This window comes from Chenopodium album, chromosome 14, assembly GCF_948465745.1.
Source record: "Chenopodium album chromosome 14, dcCheAlbu1.1, whole genome shotgun sequence".
NCBI lineage: Eukaryota > Viridiplantae > Streptophyta > Magnoliopsida > Caryophyllales > Amaranthaceae > Chenopodium > Chenopodium album.
This window is the reverse complement of record NC_137847.1, coordinates 9,128,780-9,153,423: the sequence shown is the minus strand read 5'-3', so window position 1 is coordinate 9,153,423 and position 24,644 is coordinate 9,128,780. Positions and strand designations below refer to the sequence as shown.

At 33.3% G+C, this 24,644-nt stretch overlaps 2 protein-coding genes, 1 long non-coding RNA gene and 1 pseudogene across 3 annotated transcripts; 1 reads left to right on the top strand and 3 right to left on the bottom strand.

The window, feature by feature from the left end:
• The first annotated feature begins 6 nt into the window (after positions 1-6).
• Positions 7-4,749, top strand: LOC145578832 (uncharacterized). Its single transcript, XM_081636131.1, has 4 exons — positions 7-283; positions 387-451; positions 1,244-2,315; positions 3,845-4,749. The coding sequence occupies exons 3-4, from the start codon at positions 1,386-1,388 to the stop codon at positions 4,322-4,324; spliced, it is 1,410 nt and encodes a 469-aa protein (XP_081492257.1). The 5' UTR covers positions 7-283; positions 387-451; positions 1,244-1,385; the 3' UTR covers positions 4,325-4,749.
• Positions 4,750-5,566: 817 nt separating this feature from the next.
• Positions 5,567-6,340, bottom strand: LOC145578831 (germin-like protein subfamily 1 member 15). Its single transcript, XM_081636130.1, has 2 exons — positions 6,217-6,340; positions 5,567-6,123 (listed from the first exon to the last, which is right to left on the bottom strand). The coding sequence occupies exons 1-2, from the start codon at positions 6,338-6,340 to the stop codon at positions 5,567-5,569; spliced, it is 681 nt and encodes a 226-aa protein (XP_081492256.1).
• A 4,095-nt stretch (positions 6,341-10,435) lies between these two features.
• On the bottom strand, positions 10,436-18,708 carry LOC145577732 (auxin-binding protein ABP19a-like; annotated as a pseudogene).
• Positions 18,709-20,392: 1,684 nt separating this feature from the next.
• On the bottom strand, positions 20,393-23,602 carry LOC145578830 (uncharacterized). Its single transcript, XR_014098928.1, has 3 exons — positions 23,230-23,602; positions 21,402-21,521; positions 20,393-20,692 (listed from the first exon to the last, which is right to left on the bottom strand). It is a non-coding gene; the product is annotated as an uncharacterized LOC145578830 (long non-coding RNA).
• Between the last annotated feature and the right edge of the window lie 1,042 nt (positions 23,603-24,644).

Here is a 24,644-nt window from a genome sequence, read left to right as displayed (position 1 = left end):
CTCCTTTTGTCCCACAAAAAACTTTTCAATTCTCTTGAGGCCTGCCCAAGTAAAGGAATGGCGACTCAAGTATGGAGGAGCACTAAAAAAAAATAAAAAAAAGCCAACATAACGGGTCAACATTTAATCAAATTTAGACATTAATTAATCTCTTTCCGCTCTCTTTGATCATCCAATTACAATTTTCTCTCTCCTCAATTCAATTCACCTCTCTTTCCTTTCCAAATTTCATCCGCATTTAGGTTTCAACCTTTCCATTTTCTGGATTCTCTCTTCGATTTCTGTGAGTGTGGCGATTTAATTTTGATTTAATTTCTGTTACCCTATTATATTTTTCAAAATGTGATAATTTTAATTTACTTTTTTTTTTTTCGATTTTTTTGCAGGAAGAAAGATGAAACAATTTGAAATTATGGTCAAATTATGTTCTTATAACAGATTTATGTGAAATGTAAGTTTTGATTTTTTTCGGTTTGAACTTGCTTATTTTGAAAGCTTGCTTAATTTGAATTCTTTTTCTGCTATTGAAAATTTTGGTTATATCAATTGTTTAATCGCTTTGCATTTAATATTTCGGCATTTTATTGAAAATTGCAATGTAATTTTTATAGTTGGCATGTATAAAATGTTTAGATGATTGTTTCCTATTTGTCAACTTCAATTTGTGATGTATTATTTTATAATATGTTAAGAAATTCATCAATTATTAGAAATTGATGTATGATTTGTAATGCCATATGTGTTTTGTTGATTAGCTAAGAAGTGGCTAATTGATATGAAAATTTCGACCTATTGATATGATAGTGTGAGTAATCCTTTCAATTGTAATCTTCCTTGTCCCGGAGTTTCGATGTCTAATCCTCAACACTCCATATGTATGACATTGGACAATTGAATAATTTTGCCTACAAATGATTGAATCGTGAGCATTGGCGCATTGCCAAATTTTGCTCATTAGATGCTTTTGTTGTGTGTGTCTATGAGACTTGTACCAGGGTTCTGTCCTCATTGGCTTATTTTTCTTGAACTTTTGCTTAACTAGACTCATTTATTGTTGGACCGACTTGTTTTTATTGAACTTAAGTTTTTAATGCTTAACTCATTTTGCTTGAAAAAACATAATCTTGGTGAAACTCATTTAAAGAAAAATGTGACAGTAACACTGCCTTATGTGGTTTGGTTGTGCGAATACCTTTAAGGTCGTTTAGTTTCCTATTTTAACAGTTCCCCTGCTTTGCTTTAGATGGTTGGTTTGTGATTGGTGTTGAAGACTTGAAGTCCGAAAGGCTGTGAAGCATTTCAGCGTCAAAGTTCTAGCTCAAGATAATCTCTTATATTTTGTTATGTAAGAGGGGGATTATATTTGTTGAAATTTTGTTTTCAAGATGATGGATCCAGATACAGCTTTCACTGAGGTTGATCTCAAACAAGAAAAATTTGAAGATGTGAAGGAGGGAGGTAAAAAATTTAGTTGTGAACTTTGTGATAAGGAAATGGTTCACAAGATGGCTCTAGTTTTACTTGAAGGTTTATCTACTGCATGTGTTGACAATACAACGGGAGATATGTTCAAAAGTCCTGGCACTGTTGCTGCTGAGATAAGAAAGGAGATGTTGGATTATCTTATGGAGAGAAGTGAATCCTTTGTTGCAGAATCTTTCCTCTCAGAAGAGGGTCCTGAGGGAAAATCTGACCAGCCATCAGACATAATTTCTGACCTCATCGAAGATTTTGCTACCCTCAAGAGGAATATATTGACCCGGGTTTCAGGGTGGCTGCTTAGTGACATGAGAGAGGACAAAATCGATGATTTTGTACAAGAAATGGAGTTGAATAGCTTCTGGTTGTTAGATAGGAGGGAAACTATTGCACAAACTCTCCTTAAGAATGTCGATTTTAAGAATGAATTTCACTGCAATTTGAAGTTCAAGTCTGAGGAAGAACTTAAACAACATCGTCCACGTTGTGGTTTCAGGACTGTTTTGTGTAGAAATGAGGGATGTTGTGCCACTTTCAGTGCTGCTCAAATGGAACTTCATGATTCTGTCTGTCCCTTCAAGATGCTTCCTTGTGAGCAGAAATGCCCTGAAATCCTCATGAGACGGGAAATGGACAGGCATTGCATTACTGTCTGTCCAATGAAGCTTGTAAACTGCCCCTTCTACTCAATTGGATGTCAAGCTACTGTCCCTAGTTGTAATGTCAAGGAACACTTTTTGGATGATATTCGTTCTCACTTGCTATATGCTCTTCAATATCTTCACAAGGGAGTTTCAGCTGAGGATTTGGCGCATCGAGCTGACCAGATAGAACTGGTGAGTTCAAAATCTCAATATCTGTTATTTTATTTTTCTCTCCCCTGTAGAGAATTTCCATTTATTGTCATATACTTCACATTTCACAAGCAGCAGCTTTTGTTATGGCAATTTTCCCTTTCTAATATAAAATTCAAGATGCACCCTGCTTACTCAAATTACAACTGTCAAAACTATAGTAGCTTGTGATTGTTGACTCTTTTCCAGTTAGAAGTATAATGTTCAAAACAAAGAGTGATTGGTTTTGTCTAAGTTTGAGTTTTCCCTTACTCAATAACTCTGTAACACTGGTTCAGATCTTTTCTGTGTTTTTGGCTAAATGGACTTGCTAATTTTAGTACCAGTTCAGGATGCATAACTTGATTATTTGTGGAAGCACAATTGTGAATGCTCACAGAGCTTGCTTAGGAAAGCAATGAGAATTGGCAAGATGGGCTTGGCTGCCTAATTGCAGTACTTTTGTGGCAAGCTTTTATCATGAAATTAATCTGCCTTTGCGATATGGCTCTATGTCCCCTCACTTGCACTATTGCACATATTTGATCATGCTATAAGGTGGCAAATGGAAAATTAATCACCCCTAAATATGATCTTAACTCCAAATGAACACTTATCACTTTGGCAACACCGAGGTGGGTGTGGATAGGCTACATGCGCTTATGCCAAATGGGTTTTTATCTTATTTGTATAGATTTTGGAAGGTGATGCTTGTGCGACGTATGTTACTCATACACTGGTACAAGTGTTGGGTGCTGGTACAAATCCAAGCATCTAACACATCTAGGTTATCCATTTGTCTTAACACATCAAGTCTAGAAATTTCAGACACAGGGACACTGTTAATTTGGACATGGAAGCATGGACACAGCATAGATGGAATCTCAAGCTTGTATTTGAAGTTATTATCCTTCAATGCATTGCATTGAAGTATTACCCTGTGTCTAATATTTAGGGAAAGTTTGCAGAGGTTTCTGTTATGTTTTAACTTGCTGATTGGTAAACTATGTGGATTTTATGATTGGGAAGGTATGAATTTTTCCCACTGTTGGGCACTAACGTAATTTTCCTTATTAGCTATCTTCAGTCAACCATGGAGATCAGTATATATTGTATCAAATTCAGTAATTTACAATCACCTAGATCTTCAAGGGTTTTACTTCATGCTCATTGATCATTATAGTAGGCTAAAAATTGCCTAAACGTGTTTGAAAAGATGTACGTTACAGGTTAACAAAGAGTAACCAAGTTACCAAGGTCTGTTGTTAAAGGCTGCCAGCAGCAATTGTTCTGACCTAACCTAAACTATAAACTTCATACCTTTTGTGTGTGTGTGCTGCTTGTTGGCTAAATTGTTCTCGTGTTTGTTTTCTTTTCACTTGTTACTATGACTGTTTGTGAGCTTAGCTGTTAGGTTCATTGCCTGTGAGAAGAATTTTCTCATGTTCACTGCATTAAATTTAATGCAATGCACTTGTTTATTTTTTAAATTGCACTTCCCATGCAAATATAACATTCACCCTCTCTGGCAGGAATCTTCTGGCCGGTTGGCCGGAATGCAAAGTGTGAGATCTTTCACAAATGCTGTTAAGAATCTTGACTCAAAGCTTGAGCCATTTGAGGTTGTAAAGAAGAATGTGGACAATGAGGAAACAAACAAATCAAATTCCGAAGAGCCTACATCAGATGGAAAAAATAATTTGGATTGTGAACTGATTTCAGCAGAAGACAATAAGGAATTAGGATTTGAAGCCCCAGGAGGAAATATGAAGGGTTCAGATGCTGAACATACAAAGACAGAATTGAAGAAGAATTCTGTTTCTGAACAGCCTTCTCCAAACGGCTATAAGAAATATGAACTTGGGACCGAAGAACTAACGAAACCAGATACTGATCAGTCTGCAGTAGAAGACATGAAGAAATCAGAGTTTAAACTAGCTCGAGCAGGAGATTCTAAGAAATTAGATTCTGAACATCTTGTGATAGAAGACATGGAAAATATCAGGATTTAGACAATCTATAGCATGTAACCCTGGAAACCTGATTCCAATCATACTTCAGCTCACGATCTGAAGAAAGTAGATTTTGAATTGGCTCTGATAGAGTACTTTGGGAAACCAGACCTGCAAATACGTATCACTGACTCATTGGTGGTAATACTTAGAAGTTGATACAGGAGTGACTTCTTTTTTCCAAGATCTGTCACACTTCATATTACTTTGTACACATAGGTTACATTTTTAAGTCCTGTATCTTTTCCATATCACATTGTTAAGAATAGCAACAGTTCAGCTTAGAGCTTTTTTTTTTCCCCCATCTTTTTTGTTTTCTGCAAAGGCATGGCTGTAACCAAAGAAGACATCTGTTTGAAGTTTCATCTGTTTGTAAAAGTCTAGAAACTTGGGTATGTGTCTTCCCCTTCTCTTCTACTTTGATATACAAGATAAATTATTAAAGAAATATATTATTTCTACTTATAATATCTTACTCAACAAAGTATACCCAAATGGTATTGGATTGGTGATTTATATAGATGGCACTAGCACAAAAATAATACAGGACATGGCACATTGTTCATTGTTGTAAATGTTGGGCCGTGGCTGCCTTTTTTGAAAGAAACACAAGGCCCGGCCTAATAAGGCTTGACACGGTTAATTGACATATGGGCTTGGGACGTGCATGGGTTGATCTTTTGAATAAATTTTGACACAGCATGTAGCTTATAGGTTGGGCCTATCCTACCCAAAGCAAGTGGGCTTAGCACAAGGCATGACCCAAAACCATCTAAAGTGATTTGTGTTTGATAGAAATAAAAAACAAAAGTTGAGTAGGAAAACATTTAAAGGGGTGTGTTTCCATAATCCATACTAAACAAAACACCAGTAAATATTTTAGATTATTAAAAATTATTTCTTATATAGTTCTATATACTACCTTAACTTTTAGTTGCAACATAGAAGTATTATTTGTGAGACATAAACAATTCGAAAGTACTTGTATTATACTGTATTATTTTTGAGAAAATTTTCCATTACAATTCAATAAAATAGGAAATTATTGAAGAAATATCTCGTGGAATAGCACATGTAAAATATATTAAGACACATTAAGAACACAATAAAGTAAAACTGATAAACCAAGACCATATCGATCTTTATTCACTTGGCTATGATATACAAATACTGATTTTTGTAGTTCTACATTTGAAATATCAAATCAACGGTTTGTATTAATACTCCAAAATGATGGAAGAATTAAGGGCTCATCCAAAACTGAGACTGAAGCTTCTTTACTATGTGATCATCTAGCTGAAAGGCCTTGCTTAGAACATCAACCGAGATAGGTGGCTCAGCCCCAAACACCGCCTTAGCAATGGTGACCGTACCAGGGTTTTGGCTGCTTAATCCAGCAATAGCGATAGCAGGAACTTTTCCAGCATTGAATTGAAAATGAACGAGGCCTTGTGGAAAAACAAAAACATCTCCTTTGTTAAGCACCTTTGCGAACAACTTGTTGTCTCCATTCGCAAGGTTAGAAGTTACGAATCCAACATAGAGGGTTCCTTCAATGACTGTAAGGATTTCACTTGCACGAGGATGAGTGTGAGGAGGATTTAGGCCATAAGGTGCATAGTCGATCCTAGCCAAAGATATGCCGAGGGTGTTGAGCCCTGCAAGTTGTAATGCGGATACTAGTGTGACATTGGAACGTACCATGTTGTTAGTGTTTCCTGGCTTGTCTAGCCCTTCGAAAAAGAAATCCTCGGGTTTGGCAGCCATTGGATTCTTGCATAGCAATCCGTTCACAAACACTGCAAATTAGTTATACAATTAACATCAACATCAAGTTTAGTTAAGTACAAACAATTATAAATTCACATCATTAATTTGTGACAAAAACATACTTTCATTATTTGGATCATTCATCGCGACACAGAAGTCTTGTAATTGAGTAGGATCCGTTGCGTAGGCCACATAGGAAGACAAGGCAAAGAAAGTAAGGTAAGCAAGAAAATAACGAGCTTCCATCTTTTTTTTTTTTTTCCTCTTATGAAATTGTGTTACACTCAATTGTATGTGAGGATTTAATTTCTAATACAAGTTATAATTCTTGCATGCTGAATTATGCCTTTTATAGTTAGTTGAGTTTAAGGAAGCTAGGCTATGGATCAAAGACGTACGTAGAATTAGTCATTAATCACGAAACTTTCTTTTCTAATTGATTAGTTTTATAATAAGATTAGTTGGTTAATTTTAATCAACTTTTTCACTTAGCAGGTAATGACTTTGTCTATCTTCTTGACACAGTCAAGGAATATGTAATATGTTATCATATAAATTGATTTAATCCACTTAATCTAGTAATGTCTTACGATTAGGTTAATTTGAAAAAGACGTTTTAATGCAATAGAGTAGTTAGAGAAAGTATTACTCGTGTTTTTAGACATTTCTCAATCTGGTAAGAAACAACTATGTTATTAAACTAGGCTTTACTCATAAAGTATTATCTTAAACACTAGTCTAGATTATTGAAGTTTGAATTATCTTAATTAATAAGGCTCTGTTTTTACTTAGCTTGTCCAACATTCAAAGATAAATTTGGTTATGAGATTTGTTGAACAGTTAAAGGCTTAAAGCCTTTTTATTTTTTAGCTGAAGTGGACTAAAATAAACTAATTAACTTGAAACGACCTAAACTTAACTGCAATGAACTGAATTATTATTATTATTATTATTGTTGTTGTTGTTGTTGTTGTTGTTGTTGTTGTTGTTGTTATTGTTATTGTTATTAAATTGAAGTGAAATACATCCAAAAGAACAAGGCCTAAGTTTTATTTTTAATAAAGGTACGGAAATTTTTATAGACGCGTATAAGCATTATGAGATGGGGATGAGGTGGTGATTGGTGGATATGTACCTAGATGGGTGATGGCCTAGGCAGGGGTGGTTTTAGACTTTTAGATTTGTACCTGGTAGTTTAAGGGCAATAATTTTGTCGGTACTTTTAGACCTCATAATAATGCAATTTTTGTATCAACATGAGGTTTAAAAGTATCGATAATGAATATTTCCTATGTTTCGTAATAATATCAACACTTTGACTTTTGCACTATTCATATATATGCTTATTTTGTCTTTATTTTTTTATCAATTTATAAATAAAAAAAAAAAAAGAAATATCTTGTCATGTAAAATTTTTTTTTGATTATTTTCTCATTTATATATGTATATTTTCATTAAATCAAGCTTTAATATTTCTTAATTATATATATTTATAAATATTAATGGCCAAAGTTGTGCATTGACATGTACGTTGATTAGACCTGCCAGTTCGGGTCAACGGGTCGGGTTTGGGTCAAATTTTGGGTTGTTTGGGTCATTTGGTTTGAGTGGTTTGAATTGCTAGGATCATTACCAATTATGATATATGGGTCAAAACGGGTCTATTCAGGTCATTTGGGTCGGGTCGGGTTCTCTCTCAGTAAAATGGATATGAAATCAAGTCGGGTCGGTCAAGAATTGACAAATATAGTACTCCGTATAGATCAAAAGTATTGCGATTGATTATTATAAAACAGAGGGAGTACTTGTTATTATCATTAAAACACCAATGGACACTTGTTATTATGATTAATAATAAGTGTAATTACTGATTTATAAGAGCAACTCCAATGGCAAGCTAATTGTCAAATTAGCTTGCTATGCCACATAAGTTTTTAAGCTAATTGTCATTTTAGCTCCAATGGCTAGGTAATAGCTTACTATTTAAATGGACCACACCTCCTTAATTTACGTTGATAAATTTCATTTTATTTATTTTGATTTGTTTTATTTTAGCAAGATTTGTCAAGCTAATTTGTTTAGCTAAGCTAATTGCATTTTCTAGCCCCAATGATTAAGCTAGTAGCTAGGGATTATTTAATATTGCAAGCAAGTCCCTATCTACAACCATTGGAGTTGCTCTAACGCCCTTCATCTACATATTTTTCTCTCATTCTCTCTCCTTTGTTAATTATTCATTGAGTCATGTGGCCCCTAATCCTCTCTATTTAAGTTATCCTTTTCCATAAAAAACTACTTTCACAATTTTTTTAATTTAATGCTTCTCTTGTCTTATTAATTTAGTTACTTCGTATAAGCTAAGCATTTCCTTTTTTTAAGGGCTCAATTTTAAAGTTAAAATACAACACATGTATTGTCATTTCAATTTTCAATCAACATTAAAAGCAATTAATAACTTCCTTAATGTATGCAAAACAGTTTAAAACCGTAATATGCCATGAAAAAGGATGAGTTGAATTTGACTAGAGTGTGTTGATGCAATGGTGTGTAGCTTCGACTTATATTAACTTTTGAAAATATGTTAAATTTTTTGATTTTGGTATTGCTAGATTTGGCCTTAGTGAATTTGTATAAAATAAGTCATGTTATGAAACCAATCAAGTCAAAATAAATTGGAGAGAACACTTCATTCATTAGATATAATGTAATGTGAAGAATGTTTGGGTATGGGTAGATAATTACCTAGGCATATCTCAATAATTTTTTCTTTGCACCCATGCATCATGATATCAAATAAATAAACGGTTCATATATATTAAACATATAATTCAAAGACTACAAAAATATGTGATGCATTATTAAATGATTATAAGTATATTTTTCATTCCGATTAAATACCATACGGGATACTCATCATCTCATCCTACTACCATATGATTCAAAGACTACAAAAATTTGTGATGCATTATTAAATGATTATAAAGATATTTAGGTGCGTTCTATTCACCTGATTTTTACTTATCTGAACGTATTTGAACTTAATAGCCTTATTAGAACTTATTTTAGTAATAAATTAAACTTCGGTAGCCCTGATTAACCCTTATCACAACTTATCAGAACTTATTTTTTCTGAACTTATCTTATCTGAACTTATTAACCCTTATATGAACTTATTAACCCTGAAATAAGTGAAAATAAGGTGAACAGAACAGGGCCTTAAGGGTGTGTTCTATTCACTTGATTTTCATTGATCTGAACTTATTTTAACTTATCTGAACTTACCTGAACTTATTAGACCTTATTAAAACTTATTTTAGTTGTAATTTGTACTTAGGTAACCCTTATCAGAAATTATTAAAACTGATTTGAATTTATTAAACCTGAAATAAGTGAAAATAAGGTGAACAGAACAAACTAATATAAAGTGGATTTTTTTCCTTGAAGGAAGCAGCTCATATCCATAATTAATATTTGGTGAAACATAAAATGTATAGGTTCATAATCTCTAAATTATTATTTTTAATCCTGTCAAAAAAGTTATATATATATATATATATATATATATATATATATATATATATATATATATATATATATATAATTTTTGCATCAAATAAATCAAATGTCTACTGTATGAACTAAATTCTCATAATTTATTTATTTATTAATGTAATGTTTAATTAGAGAGTCATAAAGGCTGATGATGAGAATCAATCTCAAAATCTCATGAAATCGAAAGGGATGTACATTCTAACCACCTACATAAGCTATCTCTCACTCTCAAATTCATACTCCCTCCGTCCCCAAAACTTCGACCCTTTTGGCCTAATTTTAGTCCCAAAATGATCGATCCATTTGCATTAAAATACCCATCAATTTACAATAATATTTGTGCAAAATTAGCTTCCCTATATAAAATTTTGTTTTTTCATGTATTTCTAATACTTTATCCCTCTACTTTTTTACAAACCCCATGTAAATTTATCTTTCCAATATTTTTTTATTTCTTTTTATTTAAGTTTTTTAATAATCGCGAAATCAACCCAAAAGGGTCGAAGTTTTGGGGACGGAGGGAGTATTATTTATGAATCAATAGAATTTTCGATATATAAAATTTATAAATTAATTATTCACAACCAAATGTGCACCATAATGCTAAATTTTATGTTATTTTTTCCAATCTCCTCTCTCAATTGATGGATAAATGCATTCAATTCAATATCAAAAATGATTTATTAAAACAAACACAGATTATTATATTATTAAAGAAATTGTAACAAACACCAAAAAGGTATTTTAATTTAATATTATACTATTACATTGGTTAAATTGCTAAAACGTTCAATGTTTACCACCAATTGCCTTCTTAAGCTTCTTGACTTGATTATCATCAAGAAACATGGTTTTCACCGCAAGATCAGTAGGAAAATTCCCAGCAAAGAGAGAATTATCGATGAATTGAAGCCCCGGCTTCGCGCTATTCAAGGTAACGAATGCAACCGCCGGAGTCTTACCAACGTTAAGTTGGAAGTGCAAGAGTGATTGTGGGAAAACCATAATATCACCAACTTTGAGTTTCTTGTAATAAGCTGTGTTATTGCTGGAAATGAATCCAGCAATAATTTCACCTTGAGCCAATACAAGAACCTCGGATGTACGGTGCACATGCAACGCTACAACTCCATCTACGGCGAAGTCTAACCTGGCCATGGCAAGCCCTAGACCATTAAAGGCCGCAAATTCGGAGGAAAATGCCGGGGTAACGGCTGCCTTGTACACGTTTTTTGTGTCTCCCGGGGTGCTTAGCCCCGTGAAAACAAAATCATCAAATGTGACTAGCGGGATTTTTACAAGAGTACCCTGCCGGACCACTAGGGAGAGCGTAATCCGCGACACAAAAGTCCTCGACTATTTGTGCTTGAGAAATGATAGAAAAAAGAAAACAAGAGGAGGAAAATTGCAAAATATTTCATTTTTTTTAGGACTAGAGAATTTGCAAATTACTTCAACGAGTATTAGAAGTATGTGTTTTTTTGGTTTGGTTGATGGAGTCTTGAGGAAAATGTTGATCCTTTTTATAGATGAAGAGTAGGGTGATAACTGACAAGGATAGAGAAAAGGTTAGGATATGCATGGTTGCTTTCACACTGTAATTTTGGTAAGAAATCAAACTTGATTTCTAATTCTTTTTTTTTTTTTTTTTTTTTTTTTTTTTAAAAAAAAAAATGTAATTATGGTAAGAAATCAAACTTGATTTTAAAAATTATAAAAAATAAATGAAAAAAATCAAACTTGATTTTCTTTATTTTTAATTGGAAATTTTGTGAAAAACTACCTATTATACTCCAGAATTTGCGAGAAACTACCTATTAAAAAAAATGTTGTAATTGACTACCTAATTTTTGAAAAATGTTGTAATTTACTACCTTATACCGGATTATGAAGGAATTTAAACAAAATTCCGGCGTTGACTTGGCCACGTGACACTTAATGACCCTTTTCTTTCCCAAATTTTCTCACAATTTTCCCACGTGATGGTCACTAAGTGTCACATGACCAAGTCAACGCCGCAAAATTTTGGTCAAACTTCATAATCTGGCGTAAGGTAGTAAATTACAACATTTTTCAAAAGTTAGGTAGTCAATTACAATATTTTTTTTTAATAGGTAGTTTCTCGCAAATTCTGGACTATAATAGGTAGTTTTTCACAAAATTTCCTTTTTAATTTGAGAAAATACAAATTTATAACCTTGATAAACAAGAAATGTTCATCAAAGGATGTATATGTAAATTATATCTAACTTTGGTTAATTGTTGTTTTCTCTCTCATCTTTTAACCTTTTGGTATTTTTCCGATTTTCTCTCTCCTCATTCAACATTTTATTGTTTTCTCTCTCCTCCTTTAACTTTCAATTTCAATGGTAGAAACTACATCGTTTCACTATATGAAATCGAACAAGTCAAAGTCAATGGAGGGAGAAAGCTTATCTTAAGGGTTAACCATGCTCGTTATTTTCACTTTGTTATTTGGGTTTTCATTTAATTCCAGCGGTGAAACCACCAAAAATTGTGGTGCAAAGTCAGATTTAATGGAGGAAGGAAAGCTCGGCTACCCTTTGGGGTTTACTAATTTCTCCTTTTGTTATAAGAGTTTTCGTTTAATTTCGCCGGTAAAGTCGCGACGCCGGACATGGAGTTGAGCCGACTTCAAATAAAAGGTGAAAGTGGACAGAGATTGGAGGGAGAAGATTAAGGTGGATGGGAAGAAAAAAATATGAACAAGAGGAAGAAGATGAACATGAAGAAGAAGGTGGGAGGAAAAAGATGATGACTGGTAGTAAACGGAAAATCTGTCTAACTTGTCATAGTGGCCCACAAACAGTAAAAATAAATATTTTTTAATCAAAAAATATAATTTTCAATGCAACTTATTACGAAAATGTCATTTGATAAACATAATTTGTTTATTTAGGTTATAAAGTGGGGTTGCTCTTTTAATTTATTAATTATTACTCCCTTTTTTTCATAACATTATTTAACCAATTTGGACTTTTTCACTCTTTATATTTTAGCTTTGATCATGTTTTTTTTTACTAACGTATTATTTTTTAAAAAAAATTCATGTAAACTATTGCAAAAGGATATTGAAATAAAGTTTCGTCGTATTAATTTTTTTTATAATTAAGACTAATGTTTAATTATTTATTATTAAGGTCAAAGTAGGACAGTGACAAGTTTTTTGAACAGAGGGAATAAGAGTAGAAATTTTTTAAATTTGCTTTTTTTTTTTGGTGGTGAAAATAGAAATCAAAATTTGCTGATTTACTTACATAAATGAAAATAAACATTTTGAAAGAAATCAAAATTTGATTTACGTACAATGATATACCTAGCTTTTAAAACATATGAGAAAACACTTAGGAATCGTATGAGGACAATCATATCCTTAAAATGTTTGATTACTTATACGCCCCTATTAATATGATATTAATTGCATTTAAGCTTATCCTTGTATAATTTGATGATTTAACTCTTATGAATAGTGTTTGGACAATTAAACCCTCTATAATGTTTATTTACTTTTTAGTTAATTGCCTTTTTTGAAACTCGATCTTAAGAACTCTGTGCGGATATTTATACCCCAAGAAAATATTTGTTTACATATTTTCCCTTGCCAACAACTGAAGGCCCTCTAAACATGGTTAGCTATGGTGCATATCGTGCGCATTAGCACTTTAAAGCCCAAAATTTAGTTAAAATATGTCACCACCAAACTGTGTGATCTTTTAAACCCATAATATTAGTATGTAGTGAATGACAATATGAATAACAAATATAATTACAAGAAAATTATGTATACTGATGACCAACCCCATGTAATGACCCTAGGCATTGCCCAATTCCAACTACTTATATTATATTTAGATATCTTAATACCATCCACTAGGGGTGAAAGTTCGGTATTCGATTTGGATTTCACACCAAACTGAATCCAAACCGAATTTGGATTTTAATCCAATCCAATCCAAACCAAAATAATTCGGTTTTGAAAAATGAATTTAAACCAGACCGAATTTTTTTTTAATTCACCAATAAGAACAGAACATTGGTATTTCATCAAATTCAACAGTACATCGAATGTTATCATTATACAACTAATGAATACAGAAAAGAGAAGCATAAAATGAGAAATCAAAGAAAATTGACAAAAATTTTTAATATCATATTAAACTTAGAAGTGAGGGCAAACACGAGCGGTGGTGGACTAATGGTGAGGGAGCGCGAACACAAGCGGAGGTGGCCTCGTAGTGAGAAACCGTGACTGAGGGGTGATGGGGGTGATGATCGTAACTGAGGGAGTGATGGAGCGTGACTAAGGAAGTGATGAAGCGTGACTGAGGAAGGTGATGACCGTTACTGAGGAAGGTGGTGATGGAGGTGGTGAGGGAGAAAAAGGGGAAATTTTGGAGAATTAGGGTTGTCGCAAAGAGGGAAAAGGAAAAGAGAGAAACTAATTTAGGGTTTTGGTATACATATTTGGGGAAATGGGCTGGGATATTATGGTATTGAAAGGCAGTAACATAAACACTTTGGTTATCGAAAATTGATCCCTTCGGTGGGTTTAATTTTCTAACCTATAGGCAGGGGGAATTTTTTGTGAAATGCTCCCAAGATATAACCTGGCTCTGATACCATGAAATTAAAAATTTAGGTCATATTTCTCCGATATCTCATATTTCTAACAAAAATCCATTAAATCACAAAAAAAATTTCATTAGAATCCCGAGAGATTTCAAATTGGGCAAACAAAAAAATGAAGGCAATATAAGAACCAATGGTATGAAAAAAACAAAAAAAACAAAAATTCCACTCTAAACTATTTTATTCCACAGATACATGAGATGACTTTTGTTTCTATCAAAATAGCATTCACCGATGCCAGCCCTAAGGAGAATCAAGCAGAAAGTCAAATAGACTACTTGTATTAAAAACGATCATATCAAGAATGAAATTTAGCATAAAATTATAAGAAAAATCCATATTATTGTTGTTCAACAAACACCTTGTACATATTATTGGCAGTTTGGCAGCTTGAACCAATGGCGGATCCAGGATTTCCGTACCTGTGAGTCACCATGTGAAACCACCTTTACCTACCACCACTGCCCACCCTAGAATCTCACCCATTTACCGCAAAAACCACATTAGACACCACAAAAGCCACCCCTTAACAAAATTTACGAGAATTCAGATATGAAATTCCAACAAAATTAAACCCACAAAAATCAACAAATCATATCCAAAAATAACAAAAATCAAAAAATTTCACCTCGAAAATCAAACCTAAAAATTAATGAAAATCAAACCACAAATTTACCCAAATATAACACGAAAATCAATTAATCAAACCCAAAAATAATTGCCATAAAATCAAACCCAAAACTCAACGAAAAACAAAATCAAACCCAGAAATTAACGAAAATCAAACCCACTAAAACAAAAAACAAAAATCAACAAAAACCGATACAAAAATCAACAAAAAAAACGAAACCAAAAATCAACCAAAACACGAAACTAACCATACCTCAAACCTCTAATTGACTTCGAATTTCACCTCGAATTTGGTTTAATAAGGCCAAATTCGACCATGAAAACTCTAGATCTAGATTTTTCATGGTCGAATTCGACCTTAAAAGATCTAGATTTTTCATGGTCGAATTTGACCTTAAAAACCATTAAATTTATTAACACCACCACCTAAACATCCGAAAATTTATGAGACAAATAAGAAGAGGAAAGTGAAGGAGAAGAGAAGAGGAAAGAGAAGGAGAAAAGAAGGAGAAGAGGAAAAACGTGAGGAAAGAGAAAGGAAAGAGAAGAGAGAGAAAGGAAAAAGAAGGAGGAGCGGCGCATCAGTTACGAGTATTAGGGTTAGGAGAGTTGGGCACCCCATTTAATTTTATATTTTAATTTTTTTTAAAATAAACTTAATTTTTTCCCCCACTGCTTAGTCACGTGCATCAGTATGCATATGACTAGCTCCGCCACTGGCTTGAACTTGGCATCATAGGACTATAAAAACAAACAGTTAAACTTGTTTGATTCACCTCATTGCATTTAGCTTGGGAGCTTCGCAACTCCGAGGACTTCGACCACATAACCTGCTTATACGCACAAGACTACTTATTTTCAACCCATTGATCAACCGTAGTCACCATTCCACTGGTTACATACATAATGTTTTGAGCGTACTCGGTGTTATTGCTCCTCCTTACATGGTGGCATTTGTTATTGACCTTGTTGTATGTTACTAAATCATTGGCGGCTTTAGCTAGAGTTGTGTTCCATCTCATTGGGGGCACGCCTACTTTGGCCCCGACCTCATTGTGCATGTACAAAAACTCCCGAGCGGCTCGGTCTAATGGTGGGAGCTTCCGCGCATGATCACGATCGTAGGGTAAAGAGAGGAATAGAAAAGAGACTAGAGTCGTTAGGAAATGGGACGACATTGTATGTAATTTGAATGTAGCCCTTGTAGGATGGACATTTAAAATAAACACTGAGTTGTTGACTTGGCGATTTTTCCCTTAGTTGTGGTTGACTTATTGTGGGAAGTATTGTGCGAGTTAGGGGCAATTTTGTAATTTGAATGATTCGTATATAATACAAGATGTCGAAGGGTATGAAAGGGTTGAAGATTTGTGGTAGTTAGATAATAATGGATGGTGCAAGTCAATGATTCCTAAGGTTTCAATTGCTGAAGGTTGTTCAATTCTTTTTTTTTTCTGGAAAAATACATTTTAATAATCTCAATTATGGATAATTTACTTCTAATAATCTCAATTAATATTTATTATCTAATAATCTCAACTATACTGTCAGTTTGCTTTCTTATTTGAGTTGACCTAGATCGGAGTATATATGAACTTATCATATTTAATTAATAATAAATACTCCTTTGGTTTTCCTTTTTTTTTTTTTTTCTTCTTTTTTGGTAAAAGTATCGGTTTGATGGACAACAAGTTCTAGGAAGGTAGGTTAAATAGAGTAAAATACTATATCAATTTTCTTAAAATATATGGGTTTGACGGGTACTAAGTCCAACGTGTTTGCTTAATTATTCTAGTGTTTTATTAAAACAAACTTGGTACTTAATTTTTGGACGATGTGTTGACCTAAATGAACTGAAGTTAAATTAAACTACGTCATTTCATCATTATTATTGTTATTATTTTATTATTAACTAGTACTCTATAATATGTAATTATATAAGGGTTTTTTTTGTCAAAAACTACCTTATATAACCTAAAATTTGTGAAAACTACCTAATAAAAAAAATATTGTAAGAAACTACCTTATAAAAGATAAAATATTGTAATATACTACCTTAGACCGAAATTCCACCGTTGACTTAATTTTAGGATGTTGATCCACCTTAGAACACCCCCAAAACCACCGTGAGGGTTGGTTTTCAAGGTGGTAAGGTTATTTACGGGGTGGTTGGAGGATATTCTGAGTTGGTGAGGATAGATTAGTGCTTCGGGATGGTGGTTTTTAGGGTTAGAGGTGGTGGTTTTGGGGTTGAAAGGTGGTTTGGATGTAGTGGAGACGATTTCAAGCAAGTTGTGTTAGTTTTGGGAATGAAAGCGGTGGTTTTGGGAGTGTTTTGAGGTCGATCGACGGTGAAAATTCGGTATAGGTAGTATTTTACAATACCTTTTCTTAGGTAGTTTTTTACAACATTTTACCTTTATTAGGTAGTTTATTACAACAATTTCTTTATTAGGTAGTTTCTTGCAAAATATGGATTTTATTAGGTAGTTTTTGACAAAAAAACCCATTATATAATTATTTAGTTTTGTTTAGATTGAACTGATCTAAATCAAATTGAAATAAACTAAAGGGAGCTGAGGGAGCTAAATTGAAGTGATGAAATCCTAAAAATTAAATCCCAAAGATCAAGGCCTAACTATTAGGGGTGAGCATGGGACGGGTACCGGTACCATTAGTACTAACGGTTGGGGTACCCGATAACCAATATCACTAAAAGTGATATCTATAAACCGAACCGATAAGTTCGGGTACCTGGACTTCGGATACCCGGATTTTCGGATCGGTTATCGGGTATCCAATAAAGTATCCAATAATGATAATTATACTTAATAAATTAGTTATTATGATATTTTTAACAATAATTAACAACAATACCATATGATCTTGATTAAGTTATTAATAATATATTACTAATCATTGATATTATATAGTGATTATGAAGTAAAGTAAGAGTTTAAATATTGGAAAAATAGATTAAGTAGGAAAAAAAACAAAAAACAAAAAATTGCTTATCGGATCGGAACGGGTAACTGTTAATTTTAAAATAATACCCAATAATCATACCCGATAACAAATTATCGAAACGGGTACCCGAACCGTTATGGTATCAGATCGGGTACCCTATTTTTCACAACGGTAACGGAATGGATTTTCGATTTTTCGAGTAGTTTTGCTCAGCCCTTAGTAGTAGTAACTATAAGACTTTTGTTTTTGTCTGTCATATGACTCATATCGTTGCCAGCCTTAAGGCAAATTAAGCATGAAAGAAAAAAAAAAGTCTAACAAACACCTACAAGTCATATCAAGAATAAGTAAAGCTTAATCATACATCCATTATTAATTCATTCAAATTGCAATAACACTATTATATCAAAAGACATAGAACAAGAAACTGCCATTATTTATTGGGCCTGAAAAATCATCCTATACACATTATTATTGCCATTTTGGCATTTTGATTTCGACTTAATATCAATAGGTTTAGGTGGACTATAAAAACAAACAGTCAAACTTGACCAACCAGCCTCCTTACAAAGAGCTTGGGAGCATCCCAACTCCGAAGTCTTCGGCCAGACCACCCGCTTGTACGACCAAGACTTCTTGTCTTGAGCCCAAACGTCCACGGCGGGCACAGTTCCACCAATTGTGGACAAGATGTTCTCCCCGAATTCTTTGTTATTGTTGCTCTTCCATGCGTCGGGCATTTGGCATTGGTTATTGACCTTGTAGTACATTACAAATTCATCGGCTGCCTTTGCTAGAGTTGAGTTCCAACTCATTGGGGCCACCCCTACTTTGGCCCTAACGTCATTGTGCGTGTCTAGGAACTCTCGAGCCGGTTGGTCTAGTGGCGGGAGCTCCCGTGCATGGTGTGCACGGTCGTGGTCGGAAGGTGAGGAGAGGAGTAGAAGAGAGATTAGAGACGTTAAGAAATGGGACGACATTGTATGTAATTTGGATTGGATCGATGACGCAAGTTTAGTTCTAGGACATTATAAAATAAATACTGATTTTTTGACTTGACGTTTTTGCCCTTGGTTGTAGTTGACTTATTGCATGTGGAGAACGAGATTCACATGTGAGTTAAGGGTAATTTTGTAATTTGCAATAGACCGATGTCATAAAAGATGCCGAAGGGTATGGAAGGGTTGAAGATTCGTGTTTAGTTACATGGTTGGTGCAAGTCAATGATTTCCCTTGAATATCCAAGTTTGTTTATATTTTTATTTGGATGAGATGAGATGTTTCCATGCGAGAGTTTAAAGGCATAACAATAACAATTATGTACAAACAAATACATATCAGTGGTAATTTTGTAAATAATAACAAATTGAAAGTACTATTGAGAGGTAAAAAAGTACTACTAAATAATTTCAGTAGTACTTTATATGTTCCAGTAGTACTACCGAACAATATTACTACTAAGAGGTGAAAAAGTTTGTTATGTAAATACTATAACCGTTATGCATTACAACTTCCTCTTCTATGCGTTCCTAAGTCCTATTGAAGAATAAAACAAGATTGCTTTGTACGATTTGAACATATGAACAATAACAACTAAATTGAAAGTCTTAACATCTTAGTCAATTATTAATAGTGATTTCTTAGTTCACTTAATTATACTCCATTTTTTTTTTTTAATAATGCATCACTTTGATTGTTACATTTGACGATATATAACTTTAAACTTGAATACGGAGTATCTTTAATTATGATATATATATAAAATAAAAAATTAAAAAAAAATAAAAATTTTGAAAATAAACATTATAACTAATGCAATAATATGATACATAATAATATTTATTCATTTTTTAATACATTTAAAAAATTAAGTCCAGGAAAGTATGCGTGGTGAGATTAAATACTTTAAACGGGAGGAAATGGAGCTATTTATACCCTTTGGTGTTTGGTGAATTGGGTCCTAAAGAAAGTTTTGGGCTGGCTTTGGAGTCTTAACATAACCTTGGATCTTATTCTGAGTAATTGTGAATGCAATTTCTTAGCTGCATTCTAATGCATCCAAGCTGGCAGCAACAAGCCAAAACGCGGCCATCAATTCACACTACAACAAATTGACTCTTGTGCCACGAGTAAAATCGTGGCACAAGTTTAGAATTCCCGTGGCTATGCAATTTAGCCACGGGAATTTCAAAATTTACTCCCGTGGCACAAGAGGGCGTGGCTAGAAATTTGCCACGAGAAAATGAATGTCGTGGCAAATTTCAATATTTATGCCACGAGTATTCACGTGGCTAAGAAATTCTCTTGCTACGAATACTAACGTGGCTAACATATTATTTGCCACAAACTCTACCGTGGCTAACTAACTTTGTTGCCTCAAGTATTAGAGGAACTAATTAGCTTCTTTGCCTAAAATACTTCCCTGGCTAACAAACTTTGTTGTCTTAATAAATGTTATTATGGCTAATAATGTTTTAAAAAAAATATATATTTTTGTAAGCAAAAGTAGTGCAGACACTTTAATACATTATACATAAAGGTTACAAATTTTAAATCATTTATGTATAATACACTATTAGCTAGATTATTACAATATATAATTATATTCACGTCTTCTACTTTAAACAAAAAATAATCTTCTGTGTTGAAATTGATATGGCAAGAACGCATCAGTTCACTGCTGCTAATCGGAGCATCAAACCAGTTTAGCTTAAATAGGGGATCTCAAATGTGAGCATTTTAGTGAAACTTGATGTGCTGCTGAACAACATTGAGCTTTTTTAACTCTTCACCGATGTCCTAAAACATTAAACAAAAAAAGTATTAGCCCATCTAAATAACGATTGTAGCTCTTGAAACAACCAACAAAGACTATGTAAGGCACTTAGAACAATGACAGCATAACATTTAAATGACAGCAGCATTTACAATTGTCTTTGCTATTGCTCTTTCCTGTCAAGTGTAACAATTTGAATTGAAAGCTACGCTTGCAACTGATATCCGTTTATTTAAATATGCAACAATTTCTAATTACCCAACCCAAGGCAATATAGTAGTATACACACAAAGATAAAAATTGGTTAAACTAGATTTAAAAAGTGCCATCAATCATTTATAGCTCATTACCTGATTGATAGGAAAGAAAGTGGGATTTACACCATTTCAAACACCAGGGTGCTCTAAATGGAATGGAAATAAATTTCTGGCAGCCCTGTTGTTGCTTAAATCAAGTTCTGATCCTAAAAACACAATGCATGGTACCGTTTTAAACATTTGAAAAGAAATTTAAACACTTATGAAAAAAATTGAAATGATCCAGTACATGCCATTGCTCTCATGAAATTTAGCCTACTATTTTAGCCTTGCAAAAATGGATAGCTGCCAGCATTATGGGTTTTCTTCTCTATCAGCAAAAGAGGGGCTAACTATCCTCAAGTTGAAATTAATTGTATTATTCATATAATTGATCACCAAAAATACATAAATTATGAATTTGAACAGGTAGTACCTCCATCATGGGTTCCAGAGATCAGCCCTTCTCCATATATGTTTGGATCAAAATCAGTAACAGCTTTCATTCCCTTACATCTTCCATTCCCTTACATTGCAAAGCTGCTTTGTAATAGATCTAAATCCATCAAAAAAGCAGAGTTCGTAAATGTTTTAACGAATTTGTCGCTAGCATATTAAGTGAAACTAAAAACGATTGATAACCTAGTAGATTCAACTTTACTATCATAAGACCGAGATAAATGTATCTACAAAATATATTTAGCAACAACAAAGCTCAGAAGACAGTATAAGGCATTGGGTGATAGCAATTGAGTAATTGACATGATTTCAAATCACAGCAATCACTTTCTAAGGTTGAGTAATTGACATGATTTCAAATTTAGTAAATTTCTTACTTCAGTCCCATTAGAGCCACCCATCAATCACATTTGTACAACTAACTATACCACTTTTTTTTAACCCTAGTAATGTTAATAAGTTCCATGAACAGGTAATATATATAAAAAAAATATCTATCTAATAATAAATTAAATTAATCACAAATGAGCCAACACCATGAGATACTACAATGTACAATCAATTAATTTTAAAGCAAGGCCTATGGTTGCCCAAATCAATGGTGGTCATCAACTTTTTTATTAATATCTCTCTCTTCCATCTCATCCATGCCCAATCACCATGCCCATTTATGCCCTTGTATACCCATTGGTTGCCCTATGATCATAATATTCATCACTAATTAAGAAAATAAAAAAAAGTTGATAGCCCACTCATACTATGACAAGTGGCTCATACATATTGTTTGCCCACCCTTTGGTCATGGCCATGACCTGGTCATTAGATTTCTCTCTCCTAAAGTATCATCTTTTGAGTTTTTTAATATTTTTTTTCATTCTCTCTCTTGATGCCCACTTTAAATGGGCAAACATTGGCTTTGCTAACAAAATAGAGAGCTAATTTATCAAGAACTTTACATGTATCATTTTTTTTCCCTGTTTTCCCCTTTATTTGGAAAGGAATTCCCTTACCCAAGCAATAGATCGATTCATCAGGCACTCCAAAGTTCAAATCCCAAACAATCATCAAAAGTTAGGAAATGATTTTACCTTTGTTATTACTAAGGTATAAGTCCATGATCCAACCTGATTATATGAGTGTTGATTGATGAGAGAGATAATAACATAAGGTACATTCCAAAGAATAATAGATGGACCAATAAAAGTGATAAATGTAATCCACATCTCAATAGTATAATTTGATAATATAAAGCCGAGGTCTATATTTAATGGAATAAGTCCAAAAATACAGAGCTTCACTTATCCAGTTGTCCCTAAATGCATATATTGGTGACATTTCCACCAATATACTGAATAGAATACAAGTATACAACGATAATCCAAATTATTATAGGCTTATTATATACAATATCTTACTTGTTAAATAAACTAACACTTTACATGCATTGATTTTCTACTAAACAACATGCATAATTTCAATTAGCTATATCGAATTCGGACCCTACAGTACAATGAGTTTCATGATTTATATATCAAATTCAGACCAACAAACAGACATAATACTCCACATTGTTACCAAAGTAATTGTAACCCAAAATTTTTCAATAAATCTAACAACCAATTCAACTAATCACTTGAAAAATCTAAAACTAATTCAACCATAAAGTAGCTATAATCCATTAATCCACCGACTTAGATACTATCATGATACAAATTAAAAAATGAAACTTTAAAAAACAAGTAGAATGATATGAATGAAACATTGAAAAAATGAAAAGATTTGTAAAGGAAAAAACTAAAACTTACCGTGATTGGCGTGAAATTGACGAACGTGTGGCGCCATGCGTTCTTGGTTGCTCGGTGTGCCGGCCTGTCAGAGCTGTGAACCTCTTTTTCTCAATTTCCCCCAAATTCCTCCTTAAAAAGACCCTAAGTTCCCCATTTCAACTCAGATTATCGAATTTCTCTTCTATTCTTCATCGTTTTGAAATGAAGAAGCGTGAAGTCGGCCTCGGTAGAAGGGACATCAGGGAGTAGACGGTGCGGTGGAGTGGGCGGCGCGATGGAGTGAACGGTTGTACGCGGTGGATGAGTAGTTTTTTTGAGTGGACGAGGGAATTTGTGATTTTGGCCTTTTGGGGCTTGGCTTATTGTTGTAAAATAAAATCACGACTCACGAGCAAGGAGTCTTGTGTTTTTTAATTTTCATTAATTTTTTATAAGAAAAATGGTAATTATGACTTTATGAGAAAGAGGAAAGACTTGAAAAATAAAATTAGGAAAAAAAGAACCACTAACGTCTCACTATATTATTTAAATATAATTTTATATTTCCGTCAATAAAAATATAATCTTATGTTATCGAAACTGAGATTTTATATAACTAGTGCTGTAGTGCAATCCTTAGGAGTCTTTATAAAAATTTCTACTAGTGATTAGTGATATGCACTTATTGACATTGCACCGAACAAAAAAAAAAGAAAAAAAAAAAGCCAAGCATTTATATAATAAGAAATTTAAGTGTATATTAGAAATAGATTAAATATACAGCAAAATTTTAAAAAAATTATTTTGCCTGGGATAACGAGGTTTTTCTTTATTTTAATTTAATTATTATAAGGACTGAGTAAAACCTGTGCATTTCTTTGATGTCTTTTGATATTCTATTTTGTTGGTGCTTATGGTATTTAAAGTTTAGAAGTATGGAAAAAACGAAGTAATATGGCTAATTCATGTGTAATTATATATTCTTAATAAAGTTATTGTATGCTATTTTTTTCTATTCCATGGCATGAGTAGATCTAAGCTAGATATGATTTTTTTTTTTTGTTTGTCATGAGAAAATTCTTACATAAGACACTAGTGCAAAATTTCCCTCGGGAAAAAACTACTCGTGGCACAAATGTAAAGTTTGCCACGGGAAATTCACTACTCATGGCACAAGTGATACATTTGCCACGGGAAAATAAATACCCGTGGCATAAATAATTCTTCTTATTTTGGTTTTTATCATACTCATTTTTCCCGTGGCTAGTTAAAATTATGCCACGAATTTTGAATTCCCGTGGCATAATTCGTGGCACAAGTGATGATTTGTTGTAGTGCCCCCTCCATGGTTTAGGATAGTTTCGGGGTTAGGGTTTTAGGTGAGGGTTGGAGTTTCAGGCTAATAGGGGATTTCAGGGGTGGAGAGTGGGTTAAAGTTTCGGTTAAAGGCAAGA